At 34.5% G+C, this 25,542-nt stretch overlaps 1 protein-coding gene across 1 annotated transcript in view; it reads left to right on the plus strand.

Moving 5' to 3' along the window:
• Positions 1-25,542, plus strand: part of LOC136035602 (pumilio homolog 3-like) — an 88,577-nt gene that overhangs the window by 12,783 nt on the left and 50,252 nt on the right. The window contains exons 2-5 of the mRNA XM_065717481.1: positions 1,348-1,575; positions 7,515-7,619; positions 13,863-14,143; positions 22,369-22,599. Coding sequence (XP_065573553.1) covers positions 1,368-1,575; positions 7,515-7,619; positions 13,863-14,143; positions 22,369-22,599 — 825 coding nt within the window. The 5' untranslated portion in view covers positions 1,348-1,367. The remainder of the gene's footprint in view (positions 1-1,347; positions 1,576-7,514; positions 7,620-13,862; positions 14,144-22,368; positions 22,600-25,542) is intronic.

Consider the following 25,542-nt stretch of genomic DNA (forward strand, 5'->3'; position numbering starts at 1 on the left):
AAATAATTCAGACGTCATATCCTTATAATGACGTCAGTCGACAGACAGACAAACAACTTATTTTTATATATATAATATATATAGATGAAGGACTTTTTTCCATATTTGTTGATGAATATGATTATGAAGAAAACTGTGATTTGTATTATTTGTGGCATTATCCCTGAGGAAAAACTAAAATGCAGAAAAAAAACATCTGATGATATGTATTATGTATCTTCTGAAATGAATGCCATTAACTTTGTTCTCAATTATGTTAAAAATATACCAAATAATGTAAAATCTAATCAGTCTTTGTCTATTCTGACTTAAATTCCATGATTATTAGACATGCTTTGACAAGATCAAATGTGAAGGGATTGAGCAAATAAACATCATCCAATTCAAGTTGGCTTTGCAGTATTGGCAAAAAAACAAATGTTTTGCCTCTAAACTGCAACATTTAATGTATAATGCACAATCCATACATAGACTCTAGGACTCTTGTCTTATGTGGTTGGTCATTCAGCAGTCCTTGGTTATTTGGAAATTAACTAAAGCAATTTATTACCATAAAGTTCAAAGGTCCTTTTTTTATTATGAATACTTAGCCCACTTGGACTTGCTCTTCAAAATTCTAGAAGAACTAATAACTGCTGGAATTTCAAGCCTCTGTAAACTGTGAAGGTCCATAACATGGCATAACTGCAACATTTGCTAGTGTTCTGTCCACTGGAAGCAAGTTTTTGTGACAAAATATGCAAAAATTGTTTTAGAAACTCCTCCTTAGAACTAAATTTCTGCAGCATGTGCTACCAAAACATTGAACAACTGAAACAAGTGAAATATTTGCTCTGTTTCAAATTGTTTATATGGTTTAGTCTAATTTTTAAAGCTTTGGTTTTGGTCCCTCCATACCAGGTTATTGATCCCCTGGGAAGAAATTATACTTAGCATTACTGGTGTAGTTGGCATTGTGCCCAACATTTTTTTTGTGCTATTTATTATGTTTAGCATGTATTAAGAATCCCCTCCAAGGGGATTAAATTATTAATCCCCGGAGAAGAAATTGAAATACTTAGCAATACTGGTGTAGTTGGCATTTTGCCCAACATTTATTTTGTGTTATTTATTATGTGTCACATGTATTAAGAATTTCTTCCCAGAGGATTAAATTATTGATCCCTGAGGAAGAAATTACAATACTAAGCATTACTTGACATAGTTGGTATTTTGCCCAACATTGTTTTGTGTTGTTAATTATGAATGGCATGTATTAAGATTCCGAATTTTGGTCTAATCTCTAGTTGCAGATATTTAATGTAACAGAATAAGTGTAAGGGTTTCACATTAATGGAGAATATTTAGTTTCAGGTTATTCATCTAAGATGATGCTTACAAAAAGAAAAGCTGAAAATCCAAATTTTACTGGAAGTGAAAATAAGATCCTTGCCGAATTTGAAAAAAGCAAGGCAAAACGAGCAAAGCTAGAAACAAAAACTGAAAAGAAAGACAAAGATAGTAAACTGAAGAATAGTCTGCTCAAAGTAAAAAGGAATACACAAATTCCGGATGATTCACTTATACCCAAAAACAGTAAGTTCGTTTTTATGTTTCTCTTCTTACATTGTGTGATTTGGAGCTTCATTTTTTATTTTTGTGTGTTAGAACACATATGTCTTACTCTTTTATTTCATTTAGCAGTATTATTAACTTATTTTAACACACAATAAATAATAAGAAAAAGTAGAGGAAAGAATTACAAAAAAAGAGACAAAATAAAACAGAAACTATTTTTTAAAACAAGACAGTGGACAAAAAACAAAAGAGCAAACTATAAATAATGAAAAATTCTGAATATTTTGGTGTCACATCTGAAAGCCTTTATTGGCAGAAAAAGACAGCAACAAAAAACAAATAAACTAAATTAATGCACACAAAACGAGAAAAAAGAGAAAAAAACAACAAACAAAACTTACATATCAAATTATCATGGACGTTATTAAGATGCCAGTTTTGTTTATCGATTCGATTTTTTTTTCAGCAGCTAAGAAATTTAAGCTGCCATTTAATAATGTGAGTGGGATCAAACCACTTTATTCATAAAAACTAGCGTTTGAAAACTAAGCTTTGTTCCCAAGCTTACCCTTGAAAATTTCCCAAAACTTTATTTATGATAATTTAATAAAAATAGGTTCAGTACACATTACTTCTTGAAATAAGAAAGATCAGTTAGTCGTTTTAATACAATTCGAATCAACAAATAGGCTGCATTAGTTGCCCAGGAAAGAATTCATGCCCAATCCTTGACCTGAAATCTGTCCATGAGGGCAGGGATTCGAGTCCTGGTGTTGCTGGTTATTTGGTTTAGGATGGAAGTCGGGGGCGTGACTTTATAAGCTCAGCCAGGGTTGATTCAGCTTTAAACAATCGCCTAGAGAATTATGGGGATGGTAAACAGGAAGGGTGTGGGAAAGTACAGGATGGCTGCCCCCCCCCTCCATTGCACCTTTTGGCTGAAGGATCATGAAATGGCGATCAGTACTGCCGGCAGGGACTGTAAAGTCCAGTGCCAACCTTTTTTTTTTTTGCTTCTATAAAGTTTACTTCCAAGGGTTAGTTTTCTTTTATTGTGCTTGTACTTTTTGATTTTTGTTAATTAAGTCTCAATTAAGACGGCTTAATTGAGGTCTTTCCCCCCGAAATGTTCACTTATTCAGTTGCTAAAAATTATTTTTGTTTGATTTTATGATTTTGATTTCTTCATTCTTTGTTTTTTCACACGTCAAACAGATGGACATCGGAAATATATCGATAAGCGGGGCATGTAGAGATGCAAAAAAAAGGGTAGAGATGCGAAAAAAAAGAGACAGAAAGAAAGAGGTAAGAAGTAGAAAGAGAGAAATAGGGGGAGGGGATATTCTCATTCAGTTTAAACGAAGTCAGCAATTTATCAAATGAATTAAGCTTTTGCTGTTTTTTCTTCTTTTTTTTCTCTCTACTATTTTGTTGTGTTGATTTCTTTTTTGATTTTTTTATGTTTTTTTTTGTATGTTCTTGCGTGTTTTTTTTTCTCACCTCTTACAGGTTTGTTTTGTTTTGTCAACATTTCCAAATGGCTTTATTATATTTTCAAAGAAAAATGGCCTTTTTGGGGGAATTTCTTTGAAGAAATGGAAAACAACAACAAAATTTAAGACGGTTTACAAAGCAAAATCTTTCTCTAGCCCCGAGTTAGTTTGAATATTGACGGCCTGGCTGATGTAATTCCCTGAGGCCCCTTTATTGCATCTTTCAACTACTCTGAAAGAATTGCCATTTCTGAATTTAGATCTCATGTCTTACGGGTAGTAAAAAAGGTTTCTGTTTAGCAATTGGAAACTTTAGAAATTAGGAATAAAAATTTGATACTATTTTATAGATGCTTTAACTATATTAGTAAGGAACTATAATATAAATTATCAGAGAATCGGAACTATAGAAATGGTGGAAATTAGAAGCTGGAAACTATAATATAACTATATAAGAGAAAAACAAGAGCTAAGAGCTCATATGGCACTTGTGACGAGGTGAGAAGAGCTAAGAGCCAAGAGATCATATGGTATGAGCTCTAACAAAATTCTATGAATCAATAGATTGATTTAAAAAGGAAAATAAGAGGCTTAATGCCGGTCAGGATTTAAAATAAGAGCTCTGAGTCACGATGTCCTTCTAAATATCAAAATTCATTAAGATCCGATCACCCACTCGTAAGTTATAAATACCTAATTTTCTTCTAATTTGTCCTCTCCCTTTAGCCCCCCAGATGATCAAATATGGGAAAACGACTTTATCAAGTCAAATTTTGCAGCTCCCTGACACGCATACTAATTTTCATCGTCCTAGCACGTTCAGAAGCACCAAATCACTGAACCCCTCCCCCCGAATCCCCCAAAGAGAGCGAATCCAGTACGATTCTGTCAATCACGTATCAAGGACATTTGTTTATTCTATCCACTAATCTTCATCCCGATTCCTCTACTCCAAGTGTTTTTCCAAGATTTCCCCCTCCAACTCCTCCAATGTCAAAAGATCTGGTCGGATTTGAAATAAGACCTCTGAAACATGAATTCCTTCTAAAAATCAAATTTCATTAAGATCTGATCATCTATTCATAAGATAAAAATACCCCAATTTTTACGTTTTCCAAGAATTCCGGTTTCCCCCTCCAACTCCCCCCCAATGTCACAGGATCTGGTCGGAATTTAAAATTAGAACTTTAAAGCTCAAGATCCTTCTAAATATCAAATTTCATTAAGATCTGGTCACCCTTTCGTAAGTTACAAATACCTCAATTTTCAAAATTACCCCCCCCCCCAATTCCAACAAAGAGAGTAGATCTGGTCCGGTTATGTCAGTCACGTATCTTAGACAGGTTTCTATTCTTCCCATCTAGTTTCATCCTGATCTCACCGCTTTAAGTATTTTCTAAGATTTCCGGTCCCCCCAACTGCCCCCCCCCCCAATTAAGCTTGATCCGGTTGAGATTTAAAATAAGAGATCTGAGTTACGAGGTCCTTCTAAATATGAAGTTTCATGAAGATCCGATCACTCCTTCGTAAGTTAAAAATACGTCATTTTTCTTATAGTTCAGAATTAACACCCCCCCCCCAATAGAGTGGATTCGTTCCAATTATGTAAATCACGTATGTAAGACTTCTGCTTATTTTTCTCACCAAGTTTCATCCCGATCCCTCCAATCTTAGCGTTTTCCATGATTTTAGGTTCCCCCACCCCAAACTTCCCCCAATGTCACCAGATCCGGTCGGGTTTAAAATAAGAGCTCTGAGACACGATATCCTTCTAAATATCAAATTTCATTGAGATCCGATCACCCGTTCGTGAGTTAAAAATACCTCATTTTTTCTAATTTTTCAGAAATAATCCCCCCTCCCCCAACTACCCCAAAGAGAGCAGATCCGTTCCGTTTATGTCAATCATGTATCTAGGACTTGTGTTTATTTTTCCCACCAAGTTTCATCTCGATCCCTCCACTCTAAGTGTTTTCCAAGTTTTAGGTTCCCCCCTCCCAACTCCCCCCCCAATGTCACCAGATTTGGTCGGGATTTAAAATAAGAGCTCTAAGACACGATGTCCTTCTAAACATCAAATTTCATTGAGATCCGATCACCCGTTCGTAAGTTAAAAATAACTCATTTTTTTCTAATTTTTCAGAATTACCCCCCCCCCCCCACAACTATTCAAAAGAGAGCGGATCTGTTCCGACTATGTCAATCAAGTATCTGGGACTTGTGCTTATTTTTCCCATCAAGTTTCATCCCGATCCCTCCACTCTAAGTGTTTTCCAAGATTTTAGGTTTCCCCCCTCCAACTCCCCCCCCCAATGTCATCAGATCCGGTCGGGATTTAAAATAAGAGCTCTGAGACACAATATCATTCCAAACATCAAATTTCATTAAGATGCCATCACCCACTCATAAGTTAAAAATACTTCATTTTTTCTATTTTTTCCGAATTAACCGCTTGGTTAATACCAAGTGCCATAAAAACTATAGAAATTAAAAATTAGAAACTAGTTTAAATTAAAAACTAGGAGTTGTTTAGAAATTAGTCGTTTAGAAACTGCAAGGATACGATTTATCATTTTGTTTTCTTCATTCTTTCTTTTGTTGCACGTCAAACCCTTACTGACACTCAGTACTTGTGTCACAAAAAAAGTAGAAAAATAACAGTGGCGAATAACAGCTTCAAAATCTTCTGTTTTGTTGCACAGCGATCTCGTGTTGCAAACGAGGAAGTTAGGAAGGCCACGACGAGCGTTGAAAGTAACAGGTCTTAGGATGGGAGGCGGCTCATTGGCATAGTCGTTAACGGGCAAACTGTCGAAGCGTTCTATTACGGGTAAGTCTGTGAGACTCGATTCAGTCGGTCTGCCTACATTGGCGCGGGTGTCACTTAGAGCGGATAAGTTACTCGGTTCCACTAGGGGATTCCTCCTCTCAGAGACGCGTTTACCACTTCTGCAACCGCGACTCGTTTTAATGGGAGGCTTAGAAGTAGCTCTACTAAGTTTTAACTGTTTCTACTGTGGCGTTTTTTTACGTTTTTCTTCGTATGTTGTCTCATTTATAGCCTACTTTTTCATTTTTGTGCATTAGAACATAGATCTCTTAATCTTTTATTACATATTATGGTAATAATAACTTATTTTTAACTCACTTAACCAGGAAGAAAAAGTAAAGAAATGGAAAAAAAGAGACAAAATAAAATGGAAACAATCAATTGGAGCAAAACATTGGATAAGAGCATGAAATAGATGAAACTTTGAAATAGAAAACTTGAAAACTTGAAATAGAAAACTTGACAGATCCTCATGTAGCAGATCCTGGTGTTGCTGTTTATTTGGCTTGCATAGGAACTTGGAGGCATGATTTTACAAGCTCAGGCAGAGTCGAACCAGCTCTAAACGGGTGCCAGGAGAAATCGGTGGAAGGTAAACAGGAAGTGTGTTCGAATGCACAGGATGGCTTGCCCTCCAACCCTTATTGTCCTTTCTGGCTGAAAGGCCATGAAACAAACCATTTTCACTGATAATTTACACTTTTTAGTCTTAAATGGTGCAACTATCATTTTATTATTAACACCCTCCCCACCTAGATCAATTCTTCTGAATTTGCTGGTCAAATGTCAACACAATAGCATAACTAGAAAATTAAAAAACAAAATTTGAAAATGTTCTTATTTATCAAGGTCCTCTCCCTGCTAATGTACCTCGCTCTCTCTACCGTATTCAGTAAACTCTTTATCTCCTGGAAGATGGATTTGCAAAACTTCTAACGAGTCTAGATCAATTTGTCTAAATTTGTTGGTCAAATGTCAACACGATAGCACAACTAGAAAATTAAGAAAGTTTAACTACCTTATCTTAATTTGTGATCAAAGTATCGGGAGAATCTGTATGGTCTTATTGCTGACAATTATGGTTCAATATGAACCATAGAATTGGGTGAGACAAAAACTAATCAAACGAATAAAAAGTATTATTGGATGCTTAACAAATATTATAAAATCAATAATTTTACAAATTTTATAAAAATCAAATTTTATAAAGCCGAAATTATGTAAACCAATATTTTAGCACTTTATAAAAAGAAGATTGAAAAAAAATCCTTTTTTATTTTCAAATGTAAAATATTACAGTGGTACTATTCCGCTTCCATCTCAGGGTGTAAGGGAGGATTGTTTTCTGAAAAAATTTCCTATTTAAAAAGTACTTAAGCTAGTGTTTTTCAAAGCCAGGGTCATGACTTCCTGGGCCTCATTCAAATAGGAAAACCTGAAACTCAATGGTTTTCAACATAATTAAACACCTACTGCCTAAAAAGATCTTGACTCGATCTTTTCAGGATTATGTAGAAATGCCCATTCATCAACAATATGTTTTTTGTCCATAAAGTTAACCAATTGTTTTTAGTTGTTTTCTATGGTGTCAAATATGGTGTCATATATACGATTGAGGCTTTATTTCTCTTTAGGGTCCATAACCACGAAGAAAGGAAAAGACAGTAAATTGCAGAAAAGGTTACCGAAAGTTAAAAAGAGTGCAGGGATTCCAAATGAATCGAAAATTCCCAAGAATGGTAAGGTTTACCTCAAATTTCTCCTCTTAGGTTTTATTGTTGTTTTGTTTTAATTAGAGAATTTTGACTGGTTGCGTAGGGCAAGATATTTTCTTTTGTTTATTAAGTTTTCTGAGGAGGAGACTTTTAATTTTACCGAAACAGATTTTATTGTGTTGGACGAAAAGCAGGGTCCTGTGAATGATATATATTGACTTCAATATGGACCTATCCAGAAAATGGTATGTCTTACCGAAACAGATTCTATTTTAAGGAATTTTTTTTCCAAAGAACTTTGCCGAAACAGTTATTTTTTTTTTTTTTGACAAAAGGGAGGGTCCTGTGAATGGTATAGATTGACTTCAATATTGACCCAAAAAATGGTATGTCTTACCGAAACGGATCTTATTTTACCGAAGCTTTTTTTTTTCCGAAAAACTTTCCCGAAACAGATTTTATTTTGTTTGACGAAATGCAGGGTCATTTGAATGGCGTAGATTGATTTCAGTATTGACCTATCCAAAAAATGGTATGTCTTACCGAAACAGATTTTATTTTCCAAAATTTTTTGACCGAAAAAGTTTACCAAAACAAGTTTTATTTGTTTGACAAAAGCCAGGGTTCTGTGAATGGCACAGACTGAGTTCAGTATTGACCTATTCAACAATGCTATATCTTACCGAAACAGATTTTATTTTGCCGAAACTTTTTTTTACCGAAAAATTATACCGAAAGAGATTTTATTTTGTTTGACAAAAAGCAGGGTCCTGTGAATGGCATAGATTGACTTCAATATTGACCTAATCAATAAATGATATTTCTCACACTGTTTTGAAAAATATTGTGCATCCAATACTACTGTAATGATTTTTTTTTCTTTGATCGCACTCGCAAAAGTATTCTACTTCGTGTAAACCTCGAGAGACTGTTAATGATAGAGTCTAAAATGCTTCAGCGCCTGTAAATTTGTGTCCACATTTTAATGACATAAAATCTCATTAAATAACACCAATCCTTTCTTTGTTGAATGTAAACGCCCACTTTTAGCGCTGCCTGCTAAACACTGAGGACAGAGATGATGTGCATCCACTGCTAGTTAGCTCTTACCTTTTGGTATCCATGCTTGTCGAGAGTGGGTGTTTTCTTGAGATAAGGTTTTCAAATCTACTAACATATTGTTGCGGTAAATTTATGACAGTTCATATAACTGACTTACCAATAAAGTGAACATACATCTCAACGCCCTTTTTTATGTTCTTTACGAATATGATAATCGCTTCTACCGCGACTTCAAATCTAAGCCCTTTTTAACCTAACCTAAACTAACCTTATTATAAATACTTTTAGCACTGAAAAAATGTAGCATTATTTTTTTGAAACCGACCGAGAAAAGATGGCGCCGAGAAAATGTAGTATTATTTTGTCGAAAACGAGCGATAACTCATACTTTAATTGAAAATTCGTCAATTTTAAAAGCTCAAAAGGTGTTTAAATTTGGATTTGCGGTAGAAGCAATTATTGTATTCGTAAAGAACATAAAAAAAGGCAATAAGTGTTATGTTCACTTTATTGGTAAGTCAGTTATATGAACTCTCATAATTTTTTTCAAAATTCGTCATTTTTAAGAGTTCAAAAAGTCTTTAAATTTGAACTTGCAGTAGAAGCGATTATTATATTCATAAAGAACATGAAAAAAGGCATCGATTGGTATGTTCACTTTATTGTTAAGTCAGTTATATGAACTGTCAAAATTTTTTGAAAATTCGTCATTTTTAAGAGCTCAAAAAGGGCTTAAATTTGTGATAGAAGCGATTATTATATTCGTAAAGAACATAAAAAAGGCATCGAGTGGTATGTTCACTTTATTGGTGAGTCAGTTATATGAACTGTCATAATTTTACCTATTGTTGCTAATTGACTTAATGCAGGAACTCGGCTTTTAAACAAATGCAGCAAAAGGCTGCACAAAAAATGCAGCTATTGTTGCAGCAAAGGCTGCTAGATCTGTGCGGCAGCGCTTGCTTTCATCTTATTATGTTATCTCCGCCGGAGATATGGATTATGACCTTTCAAGATCAGAGCAACTAATATCTCAAATACTTTTTCCTTTTTTTCAATCTGAATATTATTACAAAAGACCCTTCGCAGATATATGTATATATATCCCTAACTCGTGCTTGAGTTCATGTTCTGTTCAAACGATGTGATTGTGAACACTATCTGTTTTGTATCTTTTCTGTGATGTATCGTTCACCAATTCCCAATGAAGTTGCAGTGTTGATAGTTTCTGTCTTACAAAAAAAAACAATAAAAAGGAAGGAGGTTGTTGCCAATTCCCAGTTAAGTTGCAGTGTTGATAGTTTCTGTCTTACAAAAAAAAAAACAATAAAAAGGAAGGAGGTTGTTGCCAATTCCCAGTTAAGTTGCAGTGTTGATAGTTTCTGTTTTACAAAAAAAAAACAATAAAAGGAAGGAGGTTGTTGTCAATTCCCAGTTAAGTTGCAGTGTTGATAGTTTCTGTCTTACAAAAAAAACAATAAAAAGGAAGGAGGTTGTTGCCAATTCCCAGTTAAGTTGCAGTGTTGATAGTTTCTGTCTTACAAAAAAAAAGAATAAAAAGGAAGGAGGTTGTTGCCAATTCCCAGTTAAGTTGCAGTGTTGATAGTTTCTGTCTTACAAAAAAAAAAAACAATAAAAAGGAAGGAGGTTGTTGCCAATTCCCAGTTAAGTTGCAGTGTTGATAGTTTCTGTCTTACAAAAAAAAAACAATAAAAAGGAAGGAGGTTGTTGCCAATTCCCAGTTAAGTTGCAGTGTTGATAGTTTCTGTCTTACAAAAAAAAAGAATAAAAAGGAAGGAGGTTGTTGCCAATTCCCAGTTAAGTTGCAGTGTTGATAGTTTCTGTCTTACAAAAAAAAAAAACAATAAAAAGGAAGGAGGTTGTTGCCAATTCCCAGTTAAGTTGCAGTGTTGATAGTTTCTGTCTTACAAAAAAAAAAACAATAAAAAGGAAGGAGGTTGTTGCCAATTCCCAGTTAAGTTGCAGTGTTGATAGTTTCTGTTTTACAAAAAAAAAACAATAAAAGGAAGGAGGTTGTTGTCAATTCCCAGTTAAGTTGCAGTGTTGATAGTTTCTGTCTTACAAAAAAAACAATAAAAAGGAAGGAGGTTGTTGCCAATTCCCAGTTAAGTTGCAGTGTTGATAGTTTCTGTCTTACAAAAAAAAAGAATAAAAAGGAAGGAGGTTGTTGCCAATTCCCAGTTAAGTTGCAGTGTTGATAGTTTCTGTCTTACAAAAAAAAAAAACAATAAAAAGGAAGGAGGTTGTTGCCAATTCCCAGTTAAGTTGCAGTGTTGATAGTTTCTGTCTTACAAAAAAAAACAATAAAAAGGAAGGAGGTTGTTGCCAATTCCCAGTTAAGTTGCAGTGTTGATAGTTTCTGTCTTACAAAAAAAAAAGAATAAAAAGGAAGGAGGTTGTTGCCAATTCCCAGTTAAGTTGCAGTGTTGATAGTTTCTGTCTTACAAAAAAAAAAACAATAAAAAGGAAGGAGGTTGTTGCCAATTCCCAGTTAAGTTGCAGTGTTGATAGTTTCTGTCTTACAAAAAAAAAAACAATAAAAAGGAAGGAGGTTGTTGCCAATTCCCAGTTAAGTTGCAGTGTTGATAGTTTCTGTCTTACAAAAAAAAAAAAAAAAAAGGAAGGAGGTTGTTGCCAATTCCCTGTTAAGTTGCAGTGTTGATAGTTTCTGTCTTACAAAAAAAAAAAACAATAAAAAGGAAGGAGGTTGTTGCCAATTCCCAGTTAAGTTGCAGTGTTGATAGTTTCTGTCTTACAAAAAAAAAAAACAATAAAAAGGAAGGAGGTTGTTGTCAATTCCCAGTTAAGTTGCAGTGTTGATAGTTTCTGTCTTACAAAAAAAAAAAACAATAAAAAGGAAGGAGGTTGTTGCCAATTCCCAGTTAAGTTGCAGTGTTGATAGTTTCTGTCTTACAAAAAAAAAACAATAAAAAGCAAGGAGGTTGTTGAATGTGATTGAAAAAAGATTGATATTAGGGAGTGTAGAGCAAAGTTCGATATCTTACTCTAAAAGAATCATGTGAGTTTCTTCCCACCGTAGTATTCATTGGATTTTCCTGTTATGAACAAGGAAATTCTGATTTCCTTGAAATTCTGAACAAGGAACAAGGAAACACATATACTATTGAGATCGAACTACTTACTAGTAAATTCGAATTTACTAGTGAACCAAATATACTAGTGAATTTGCCGCGTCGTGTTGTGTCGTGCCTCTGCGTAAACGATTTGTGTCAGGAATTATTTTCATTTAATCTGGCCTGAAGGCAAAGTTATAAGCCTTCTAAATTCTGATGCAAGATTTGAAATGATCTTGGCTGGCCGAAATATGGCCTTACAGCAAAGTTATAAGCCTTCTAAATTCTGGTGTGAGATTTGAAACGATCTTGGACGGCCGATTTGTGTCAGGAATTATTTTCATTTAATCTGGCCTGAAGGCAAAGTTATAAGCCTTCTAAATTCTGATACAAGATTTGAAATGATCTTGGCTGGCCGAAATATGGCCTTACAGCAAAGTTATAAGCCTTCTAAATTCTGGTGCGAGATTTGAAACGATCTTGGACGGCCGAAATTGGGGGGCTATTAAGGGGCAAACGGTGTCCATGACGTTTAAGCAGGTAGTTTTATTGGGGCAGTGTTTTCATGTCTCTTTGTTTCAGCTTGCTACATGGCTGATAATTTCCAGGTTACTGATTCTGAATTTTTTCTGAAAGTTGATAACATAGAGATTAAATAAGAAATAGTGACTAGAATCTGTAACATTTTCCTGTCAGAATTTGCCGTCATCCCAGGTGCATGCATAATTTTACAATGGAATTTTGTAGCGGAAGGAAGGGCTTATGAGGATACAGAAAGGGGTGTTTTTATTTAAAATACAAAAAAAGGATTTTTTTTGCATCGGATGGCAAATAAATCTAGAGGAAGGGGGCCAATGTCCTCCCCTTCCCCATGGAAACAATGAACCATGGAAACAAGAAACCAGGTTTCTTGCTTTTGCCTATAACGACTTCAGGGCAGGCCTTTGTTTAAATTGAAGCTATATGTTTGGGCTTTAAATATTTTGCTTCAGGATCTAAAGTCTTGATAAAGGTATTGTTAAGTCATTTGATAGATGACCAAAAAAATGAATACGATGCTCTTGAAGCATTACACAAATTTGATGACATTTTTGGCCGACAAAATTTCAAGGGAAAACTGGACTTAAGCAAAGAGGGTTTCGCCCCAATCTTCTGTATCTGCCCTGTTCCATAGAAACCAGTAACCAGCAAAGAAGAGATTTAAAAGAATGTAGATTGTTGAAATATAGTCGTGATGGGATGATGAATCAAAATGAGGAGAATACGGTGTTTTAAAGGAATGGAATCGTGTAAATTCTCAGAATTCTTGAAAGGATTACACTGCATACTTTTTGCATTCTTTTTGGTTATTCATATGAGCTAATATTGAACTCCCTGAGACTGGATAAGTTTGTTTGCGGTAATTTGTATCCGCTATCATATATATATATATATATATATATATATATATATATATATATATATATATATATATATATGTGTGTGTGTGTGTGTGTATATATCCTCTATCTCACCGGGATTTCCAAAATGTTTCCTTATTAGAAGAGGTGATACTTTGAACTCCCTCATCCTTTTCTTTTCATGTGAACAGGTATGCAACAGGGTTGCAACCTATGTGAACAGAGTTGAGAGTTGAAAAGAAAACGGCTTTAGAAAGGAAGCAGTCGAAATGATCTTCAAGGACATCGACAATGAATGTAACTTACCCGTTTTATACGTTATGTTCGTTTATAGCGTATATCAAAGTGCCATTTTGCTTTTTAGCAACGTCTTTATTTTATGCAAAACAAAACTGGTAAATTTTGTTGGCTCCGTAGTAGCCTTGAAAAACCAAAGGCAACACCAAAAAAAAATAAAAAATAAATAAAGATTGAAGGCTTCGCAGGGAAAATGTGCCTAGACCTATGTAACTGATGTTAAAGTCGCTTTTTGCAACTGTTTCATTGTGTACAGTAAACAAGTTAGGTAAGAAAAAATCCATTGAATATAGCATGGCTGTTACACACGGTATAGCTGACTTGAAAAAATTGTAGAGCTGACTCAATTATAAACACATGTATAACTGATGTTAGAGTCACTCGTTCCTTACCAACTGTCTCATTGTTTACAGCAAACACGTTAGGCAAGAAGAAATTGATTAAATATGGCACAAAGAAGAAAAAGAGTTTGCCCAATGGTCAAAAACCAGATGATGTTGATTGGAAAGAATTCAAGAAAGCGCAAAAGAAGTTGAAAGAGAAGCGCAAGGAAGGCTCAGAGCCATCTAGATATCAGCTATCCGTTAAAGCAAAGGAAGTTTGGGAAGAGCTACGAAGAGATGACACACCTGAGGCTAAAAAAGCCGCACTGTGTTCAAATTTGTATTCTACGTTGAGAGGAAACTTTAATGAGGCATGTCATTTTGTTTTTTTGCAATATTTCAACTATTTCTTTTTCTCGTCCTTATGCTTTTTTCTGTTGTGCTATGTTTTTGTTATTGTCCTTTTCTTTCTCACCATTGTGCTATATTTTCTCGTCATTGCGCTTTGTAATTTATGGTAGTGTTGATCTTATATTCCAGGCCACGATAAAGATATAGAATACATCCTACTCAATACAATAGCTGGAGCAAACATGAGCATGTTATGACACAAAAAAAGGCCCAAAATATGGATCAAAAATAAAAAATAAATAAATAACAACACAAAGATTAAGGCAGCAAGTGCTGCTTCAAGGTCAATAAATTAAATTGAGTCAATAAAAAAATATAAAATTAATTTAAGGCAAGAATAAATTTTCACAGTTAAAATAGTGGCTGTTTATACAAAATACATCAAAATATTACATATACAAATGGTTGGTACATTCAAAAACACTCACAGACAATTACCTGAAATAAACTGCATTAAACACTAAATATTTGTTAAGGTGACATCATTGAAATACCGAATAAAATATGGGATAAATGGTTTGCAATATCTCTTGGTAGTAGAGGCTGGGTAAGTCATTAATTGTGGACAATTATTTTTTATTTCTCAGTCTTAGTGACTGGTCCTTCAGTAGGAGGTCTCTGAGGGTCAGGTAGTATACCACGATGAGCTGGGGAATTCAAACAATGTAGTCCAAATCGATATGTCAACTCATGTCTACGGCTATCAAGTGAATTCAAGTTAAGTTGTTTGAGTGTATCATTATATGTTGGGTAGTTGTGCCCAAGCATAATTTTTACAGCCCTTTTTTGTATCATCTCAATCCTATCTGATTGATCTTTCGTCAAACACGGATGCCAAGCTGGACAAACACACATACTCAAGAAAAGATCTAATATGCAGTACACAGATTTCAAAATCACAGTTGGCACACCAAATCTCTTCAGGTTGGAAAACGATTGTAAAATTTAGGTGCCTCTTTTAGTCAGATAGTCAACGTGCGAGTTCCATATTCAATCTTCGTCCAGAAGTACTCCAAGCATTTTTATAGTTTTCTTTGTCGGTGGTAGGGAAACAAGAGAAGAGTGGCTGTTGAACTTGAGGGAGGAAAACGTCATATAAGAGCTCTTAGTTTCACTGACCGTCAGTTTTACCCTTCCTATTTCAGCTTTTAGGCCATTAAAAATTCTCGTCAAGTCAGACTGTTCGGTAGTCGGAGGGCTTAGTCGTAGTGATAAGACAGTTAAATTATCAGCAAATTTAAAACGCTCATGAACTGTTGCTAAAATACGATTAAAAATAATTAGAAAAGAAAATGGGCCTAATTTAGTCCCTTGTGGTGGAACGAAAAAATATCTAAAAATACAGATGGCTTATGATTAAGGAGTTGGACACACTGAGGTCTATTAATAAGAAACTTGCAAGCATACGTGCAACAAATGGACGGGCACCAATAACCATAGCTTCTTCCATTACTTCATTATGGTCAAAACTATCAAAAGTCTTTATTATATCAGCAAATAATGAATCAACATAAGCCCCATGTTTAAGGATGGTATCCATCAATGCAACCAAATAATGGACATTACCATGTCCGTGTCTAAATCCAACTTGTTGGGAATTTATGTTATCTTTTATTTCTTCAAATAAACAGTCAAAAATCAAACTTTTAAACACTTTTGAAAGAGCCGGTGATTTTGAAATCGGCCTCGTATCAGTAATATCATTAGAGGCCTTACATTTGGGGATTGGGGTAACATACGCCTGTTTAAAAATACTAAGAAAAATACCATCAATAAAACGTTGGTTAAAAATTGCTGTTAAAAGAGTAAATAAAAGATTAGCACACTCAATAATCAATTTAATCGGCATCTCACTTAAGTAACTAGATTTACGAGGATCAAGCGCCCTCAACTTCTTAACACCTGAACTAATCTCTAGGATAGGAATAATTTAAACTGAGTCAGTAGGTGGTAATATTGTTAGTGGCGGATGAATTTTACAAACTGATGAAAACAATTCATTAATCTCATTAGGTAGCAGTGGTTTATCATCATTATCTCTAAATTCATCTTTGGTCATTTTTTTACCGATAATATTCAGAACTGTATGATAACTCCGAAGGGATATGCTACAAGATGACGATCTGACTGTGAGACCTTGATTGGCATTAAGTCATACAATCCATTTGTTATTTAGACTCTGAAATTAAATATCTAAGGGATTGTTTCCATCATTCTATCTTAAATTGTTAGGAATTTTACAAAGAATCTAAGTTCCCACAGACCCAGAGAAAATTGTTAGTGAAATTCCCAAAATGTTGTTCAAGAAATGATGAATTCAGAGTGAGAAATTCGAAAAATTCGGATAGTTAAAAATAAAAGGCAGGAGTGTACAAAAGCGCGGAGAGTTTAAAAGCCTATTTTTTCATTTAAGGTTCATGTTCCTTGTGCGAGCTTTTGGTAGCTTATTTTTCCACACTCCTACAGTTTTAATATAATAAAGTAAGGCGACAATCTTTGCTATTACTGAACAGCTGAGATTTAGCTGCACTCATTTACTGTATTACATTAAAGAATTTTCCTTACCATTTTTTTTTTCATTTGAAACATACTGAATGGATTCAAAATATATCAATCCGATATATTTTGTAAATATATCAATAAGATATATTTTGTATATATATATATCAAAATATATATTTTGCTTATAATTTTTGAACCACAACTGCTACATGAACATTTTATTTTGTACACAATTGTATTTCTTAATCTTTTGAAATCTTCCTCAAGTCCAGTTAAACGTAGTCCGTTCCTCAATTTTATCAGATGCTGAATATCTTGAGTAATCCAAGGTTTTTCATTAGATTTCACGTTCTTCTTTTGTGGGAATATTTCAGGGTATTTTTCAAACAGTTCCCTACAAAATAAACGTGCCATTTTATCATCTTCAGGCAATGAGATTTCTTATAGAGATTTACTAGCTCAGGTGTGTAGGGTTTGTACATCACTTTTTTTTTCTTTTTTTTTTCTTTTTTTTTTTTATTCGGGATAAAATGATTAGGTGTCCAAGCGACACACAGATGGTCACTCATACCTAAGGGGGGGGGGGGGGTAATGTAACTCGGCTATTGTAATATTCCGGACAGGAGCTAAAGATGAGATCTAACATCCGGTTACCTCTTGTTGGTACATTAGCAATCTGCGTAAGTGACAGTGAATTGCTTATCCATTTGGGATCAAAGTCAACAAAGTCGCCTGATTCAAGTACCAGCGCTAGGACAAGGATCGTACATTGTCAGTGAAATTCATTTAGTGTTTCACAAGGTCTTTACGATAAGGGCTACGGGGCGGATAGTAAACAACACATATACCACATCCTTAAGTTGCTACTTAGGCCTGCACCGCAACCATAATACTTCAAAACCATGTTTATTTAATATATTGTTGAAATTGAGAACCCTATTTTTTATAGATGATCGAGAAATCATACCAACACCATCATTATGCGTTACTGTAATGTCATCGGGTGTCATTCTTGGTTTGAAAGGTTTTAAGCCGAACTGGCGAGACATGACAATAAACAACAAAGAGAGATAAAACTCCACAAAAAAAAATCTCAAACGAGACTGTGGCCAGTAGAGAGGAAAGACTAAAATAATGCGGATATTTCGCCTGTATCCAAACTAGGCATCTAGGCTGAGGACGTCTAGTTTGGATACAGGCGAAATATCCGTGTTATTTTAGTCTTTCCTCTCTACTGGCCGCAGTCTCGTTTGAGGTTTTTTTTGTGGAGTTTTATCTCTCTTTGTTGTTTATTCTTGGTTTGAAATAGGTATCATATCCATCAAATGCAACATACTCTTCAGTCGCGGACCACGATTCACAGATACAATCAATATCAATAAGTTCATTTTTCAAGCATAGTTCGGCCTCTTCTATTTTGTTCATAAGTGACCGGACATTTGGCACTAGTATTTTCGGAAATGAATAGAGATGAATTTAGGGCTTTACACTATGGTCTCGAATTTTCTTGCCATCGCAGTGAATTGACTCCGAGTTGGGAAAATGAGACCATTTATTACAGTTAATACACAGTACGCCACCTGTTTTGCTGGCTATTCTTTTTGAGCAGATGCCGCAGTGATGTTAAATCTCTAAATCCCAAGGGATTTATAATAACTAGCACAAATATCAATAGCAAGAAAATAAAATAATCCGATCATAAATGTCTCTACGGAAATCACACAGGTCAAAACCTTACTTTATTGAAAGGTAAATATCCAAAAGTAAGGTGTTTGTGTGTCCTTATTTGGTGTTTTAAGATGCTACGGTGCTGTTTAAAAATAAGGTGTTTTGTGGCTTATTTGTGTGTCCGTACAAAACAGGTGGTGTACAGAGTATTAAATTAATAAATGGTGTCATTTTAGCTGTGGAAAAACAAACTCATTAGCTATGTCAAAAAACTCAAAGTACTCTAATGACTTGAAGAAGAAAATTGTGTGCGTAATTTGTGCGCAAAAAGATTCTCCAAAAAATCTGTATCCTGACTAAATTGAAGTCGAAAAATAACAGTCCAAAACCGCCAAATAATTAGAAGAAGCTACATGTAGAAGAGCTACATGTATGCAGAGGACACTACCCCGGAGATTCATTGAAAAATAACATTCGTGTTTATTAGAAAATCTATCAGACACACAAATAAGCCTATCTGAATACAAAAATTTGTACAGTGTCAAAAACATTCGCAGTGTCTTTTAAGGCACTTATCATCTTAAGTCTTGATTGACTGTTCGTTATGTAAACACCTTATGTTTGGATATTTACCCTTCAATAGATGTTCCCATAGAAGTCTAATAAACCAGAATGTTATTTTCAATGAATCTCCGGGATAGTGTCCTCTGTATACATGTAGCTCTTCTCTTACAAGGACAATTGAATTGAATGTTCTGCTTTAAAGCAAGAATACACAGGTTAAATGAGATCTTTTAGAAAATTCGAAGATCTTAGAAAAAATAGGGCTCTTAAATATGATGAATAAGTGGTGCAATTTTTGTTAAGATCGTAGCCCTTTAGGGGTGTTTTTTTTTTTCATTTTTTCACGTATTTAATCTCAATGAAAAAAGGGGTCATTGAAAAAAAAATGAGGAGGGAGTTTGAAATAAAATACCCTGTAAAAACAGTGTGTTTTTAGAGGATAGAAGAATATTTTTAGGGGCTCTTTGAAGTAACGAATCAGATTGCACTGCAAGAAAAGTGCCATTTTATGCCATTTTGTACTACAGAACATCCATTTTGACTTAAAAAAGACTGAATTCCAGGAAATGTAAATTCTAAGGTGGCTGTTTGAATTATCGTGATCCAAAATCCAGGGAAAATCGAGGGGAATCATATTTTAGTATGGGTAGCAATGCAGTTCTCTCCTGTTTCCAAGGGATGATCTTATCAAACCAGCAGTCATTCATAAGTATCACGAGGAGGGGGGTTCATATTTCGCAAAAGAGATCGTGCCTCATTAAAGAACAATTTTCTGTCATAAAACAATAATTTTGGTCAAACATGACAAACAGAACTAAAATGCCAGTGAAAGACAATTTTGAGATACCCACATCATCTAAACCTGTTTAAAGCCTATATAAAATCTCTCCCTTCCTCGCAGAATCTTAAGTTTTGTAGTTTCCCTATTATTTGCCTTCGTAAGTTGGCAACAGACCATACTCATCTACACTTACTTCAGTCTTCTAAGTGTCTTAAAATAAGCATCTTTAGCGTATACCTGAAAACGCCTTATTTAAATGCAGGAAATCCATATTATTTGAAAATACAAGAAAATTCCATGGTCTTTTTTGTTCTTTTTTGTTTGATTTGAATAATTTTTTTAAAATTTAAATTAAAGGGGAAAACGACACCGACCACCGACCACAATACGATCACATTGAAGAATTAAATAGATAAACACGTATCGTCAACCGCTCTTCTCATGAAAAAACACAAAATCCATCTCTCTATAAAATCCCCCCCTTCATCTCGGAATCTTTTTGCTGTTTCCTTATCATTTGTCTTCCTAAGTAGGCTTCAGACAATACTCATCTACACGTACTTTGTCTTCTAAGCGTCTTAAAATAAGCATCTTTAGCGTATACCTAAAAATGTCTTATTTAAATGCAGGAAATCCATATTATTTGAAAACATAGGGAAATTCCATGGACTTTCTTGTTCTTTTTTATTTCGTTTTGGAGACTTTTTTTTTAATTTAAAATAAAGGGGAAACGACAAGGCAACGCTACGACCATCGACCACAACACGACTATCCAGGAGAATTAAATAGATAAACACGTATCCTCAACTGTTCTTCTCATGAAAAAGCACAAAATACATCCCTCTATAAAATCTTTCCCTTCCTCTCGGAATCCTAAGTTTTGCAGTTTCTTTGTCATCCTAATTAGGCTTCATACAATACTCATCTACACGTACTTTAGTCTTCTAAGTGTCTTAAAATAAGCATCTTTAACGTATACCTGAAAGTGCCTTATTTTTCTGCTGCAAAAAACTTTTATAATGGTCTATGTTTCCACTGTACAAAAATTATTTAATTTCTGTGTTTTTAGTAAGGAGCTTATTTTTCGAAATCCTACAAATGTACTGAAATATCGTGTGTTACTTTGTTTAAGTTAGTGTTGTAGATGTAGATTTAGTGTTGTAGATGTGGAGTTAGTGTTGTAGATGTAGAGTTAGTGTTGTAGATATTTGCTACGGAGGGTTTGAAGCAGTCACTCTGGGTGTTTTTAGTTTCAACTTCACTCTTTACTTCCATATGAAAAACTAAAAACTAAGTAGTTTTAGAAGCATATATCAACACAAATTTGTTCTTATGTATTATTTACGAATTATATTACACTACTTTTTTCCAGATTCCTGGAAAATATAAAAACGAGGAATGTTGCTTCCAAGCTTCATCTTCTCTAAATTTGAAAAAATTGTGACTTAATCTTTTTTCTAATTAGTTTGTTGTAAATATTACGTATGTGCGTGTTGAATATAGCTCAACTCAAAAAATTACATACGTGATGAATTACTGGCGCTGTATCCGTACGTAGTTTAGATTTTGTCCCAAAGTTGGGACTCGTCCGGAATCTTTATGAAGGTCCACCTCACTTTAATGCTACTTGGGAGTCGAGTATCCCTCTTAATTTTTCCGTGGAAGGGAAAGAAAGGCTTGGAAAAAACCTGTTTATTACCATAAAATGGTCTTTTTAATGTGAAAAAATTCCATAATTTTTTGTTTAAATTTAGGTCTTTAAGCGGGGTCATAAGTCTTGACCCCCCTCCCCCTTCCTATCCCTCTCAAGGGGCTCTATGTTGAATGGTCATAGCTCCTTATTGCTTCACAAAATCTTAATGCTTCATAAATCCTTAAATACTTCTTCTTAAATATTTGAGGCTGACTGAATTGAAAAGGGTTGCCAAAGCCTCTTCCAGAAGATGAAATATAGTAGAAAATAAAATATATATAGTATATAGTAATATACAGTAGTGCGCAGGTTATCGGTGGTAATGTGGACCGACATAGATAAAAAAAAATTGGATAACACGCACTGTATAAAAGATTAAGGAGGGAGGATGTGGTAAAATGACGAAAAATCGATTAAAACTGTTCGATAAGCGTCTATATTTGCATTACAATTGAAAAATGAAGAACTGTAGCAATATAAATTGATCACCAGTGATAGCGATCTCGCACTGCGCAGTGCCTTAGACCAAGGAAGAGAGTTTTATTTTTATGTAAGGTACCCTCATCACCATAGTCTATTGCATTTCTATTTAAATGCAGTACTGTATGTTTGTATTAATTAATAATTAGCAAAGTATTAGAATAATTAGCATTTTACTTTATAATGACATGTAATTATACAAGTAGAATATATTGGTTAAACCGGAACTCGATTAGCCGGGGCTCGGATAACTGTGGCTCGTATTGTTTAGAAAATTAAGTAATATATAAAATTTAATAGAAAATCTTTATTTATTAGAAACTGTATTAATGAATAATTTTTTTAAAGAAATATAATTTATAGAATTTTTTTCAAAAATTAACTTTTTTAAATGAAGTAATATAGTAATAAAATCAAAATAGAATATGTAGCACACCCATTGTAGGGACACTATTTTTCAATTAAAAAAATATTTTCATCTGCTTTTTGTTTTTCAGCTTATTTTTGCTCATGATACAGTACGTGTCGTTGAGTGCATAGTTGCCAGTGCCCCACTACCAATAAAGCAGGCAGTTTTCGACGAGCTGAAGAATAATCTTATGCTTATAGTGAAGTCTAAATATGCCCACTTCTACATTCTGAAAGTTCTTCGTTATGGAACCAAAGAGCAAAGACAGAACGTGATTCAAATGTTTAGAGGACATGTTGTTAGCCTGCTACGTCACAAGGTAGGTGTCGATTGCAATTATCAGGGGCTCTTAAATTTTTAGCACAGTCCCACTACCACTACTACTAACAACTCACTGGAGCATCAAGCTCTCTGAGGCCAACACAGCCACGCACGCTCCTTCATCATCTCAATCTATTCAAAGTCTTCCTCTTTAAACCCTCCCAAAGCCCCAAACACAGTGTGCTATTGAATATAGTCCCCTGCTACTTCCCATTTCAAAGTAAACATCTGCTAAAAAATCATTGCAACTATTAATTTTATGTGTCCATCCTTTCTCTTAACACCTTTTGAGCAACTTAGGAGACCAGAATTATCTAACGTCCTTGTGGTTTGAAATGTGGTGGTAATGAAAAAATGAAGCAAGATGAGGCTTATGAAAAACAAGAGATTAAAATAAAGGAACAAATTGGGTGTGTTTTTGTTTAAGAGCTCATTTATTATAGCTTCTATATTCTTTTCAGAAAATCTAACCCAAAAAAGCTCATGCTTCTCAATTCACTAGGGGGAGGAGAGTGAGCTGGTACATCCTTGAAGACGTACAGGATGCCTGTTCCATGCCTATTCAACTCTTGGTTTTCGTGGGCAGGCTTATATTCTTGAGCCATCTCATTGCTATTTATGTCAACTTAACAAAACCTTGATCAAGCTATCCGATCTAAAAGATGTTTTTGTTTAGATAACTGAGAAAAATTGTGTTTAAAGCTATTAGCCATGCGGATATTCTGACAAGGAGGTGATTTAAAATAGGAAGTGGCAGTGCTTTTGTTCTGCGTCAAAAGAAGTCTAATTTTCTCACTCTTTAAAAGATTAAATTAAAGAAACAATTCTTGTTTTAGATGAAAGTAAAGAGTTACATTAAGACTCAAGTTAACAGAAATTATCGTGTGCATGAGTGAGGCTGCCACTTCCCCCAACCCCCTCTTTACTTAAAGTTTGATTAATGCTTAATTGGAAGCATTTTAGACTGAAAAAAATATACCAGTTGGCGATGGCAATTGATTTATTTACCAGCTGCTTTGTAAAATATATGAACTAAAATTGTTGCAGTTTAATACAAGTGAGGAAAAAAAATAAGAAAAATAAATAAAGAAAAATAAGAAAAATAAATAAAAAAGATATTATTTTATAATATCTTATTATAAAAATAAGAAAAAAAACTTTTTTCGCATGCAGACCATTGGTCTGCGGTGACGCAGGTACTGGTCCCCCGAGTCTCTGCCTTCGGCCGGTGGTGCAATGCGGGGTTCGGGGGCAAATCATCCGATGCTTCCTGTGTTTTTTCCCCAGATTTCCCCAGTACTCATTGAGTGCTGAGTCCAATCCTGCTGAGTTTACTGCGTCACATTGTTAACCCCCTTTCCAAACCAAATGATCAGCACTCGAATCCCTGTGCTTACGGACATAGGATTTCAAGAATACCGTGCCAACCATTCGGCTAATGCGGTTATTTGTGTTGCAGTGCTCATGATTTTTTTTTTTTTTTAGCTTGATAGGCCTTGATGAAGAAGCTGTTTAATGTCGTCTTTGTAAAAACTTTTCAGGTGAATAATTAGAGTTATTTATGTTGACTTGGATAAGCCTGTTTTTCTTCTACAGATATTGCAACAAGAGTCGCCTAATTATTGAAAACTGAAAGTATATATGTAGGACTACACTATTTAAAGATGCTGGCTTTATTGGCAGGGAATAATTTTATCAGGAACTAAATGTAGAAACTAGGTTTTGGACGTAAATTGAGTTACAATCTTGTTTAATTTAGCCGAAGAGCTGAATTAATAATAAACTAATAAATAATGAAAATAAATAATGAATAATAAAAATAATAAAATATATAAAATAATAAATAAATAAATTAATAAATAACTAATGAAAAAACTCAAATTAAACGTATTTCTGTAAAGTGAGTAGAAGGTTCTGGAAGGCCTGGGAGCGGTATTCCTACTTTGCCATTACCTAGAATAGAGGGGAAACCGTATGAAATGTGTTAGTAAATGTTGAATTTTTAATTGGTTTTAACTGTGTTAGCCTTTGCAAGCGGAGTCTCAACGGCAAGATAAGGCTCGTGCTTTATGAAATAACCAGTCTAACTTAGCTTAGTCTAAAACGCTTTTGAATTTTTTTTTTTTTTTTTCCTAGGAAGCTTTTCGAGACCCAATCGATCCGTCGGTACGTTGATCTATCAGTAATTCAGCAACAAATAAACTTCCTGAATTTTCTGTAATTCTTTGGCCAGAAGCTTTGTGAGACCCACTCGATCTATCAGTACGTTGATATGTCAGTAAAGCTGCTAAATCTCCAGCCAGAAGCTTTGTGAGACCTACTCGATCTGTCAGTACGTTGGTATGCGAGTAATTCAGCAAGAAACTTGCTGAATATCCTGCAATTCTTCAGGCAGAAGTTTTTGGAGACCCACTCGATCTGTCAGTAATTCAGCAACAAAGCTGTTGAATCTTCTGCAACTCTTCGGCCAGATGGTTTTTGAGACCCACTCGATCTGTCAGTACGTTGATCTGCCAGTAATTCAGCAACAAAATTGCTGAATCTTTTGCAATTAAAAGATAGTGACACTGGTAGTAAAAGATAGTGGTACAGTGACACAGGTAATAAAATACTGGAAAATCATAAATATCTTGAGATTTAGGGGGCACGGTCAAAAAGCCTCCGCCGACCCTATATACTTGCCTAATTTTATTTCTAAAAGCTTAAACACTAAAAGAAAAGAAAACTGCCCATAAAATAAAGCAGTAAAAAAATTTTTTAATGTGATATTATTTTGTCGTATATGAGACATATGCCTTTAAAGTATAAAAGCATATGTTAATCGATCAATAGCCAATGAGGGCCAATTATTACAGGAAATTCATCATCGCCCGACAGAAATTTCATCATTGCCCGAAAATTTTTATGCTATATTTTTCAGAAAACTGCTTAATTTTTTGTT

The sequence above is a fragment of the Artemia franciscana genome, chromosome 14 (assembly GCF_032884065.1).
Source record: "Artemia franciscana chromosome 14, ASM3288406v1, whole genome shotgun sequence".
NCBI lineage: Eukaryota > Metazoa > Arthropoda > Branchiopoda > Anostraca > Artemiidae > Artemia > Artemia franciscana.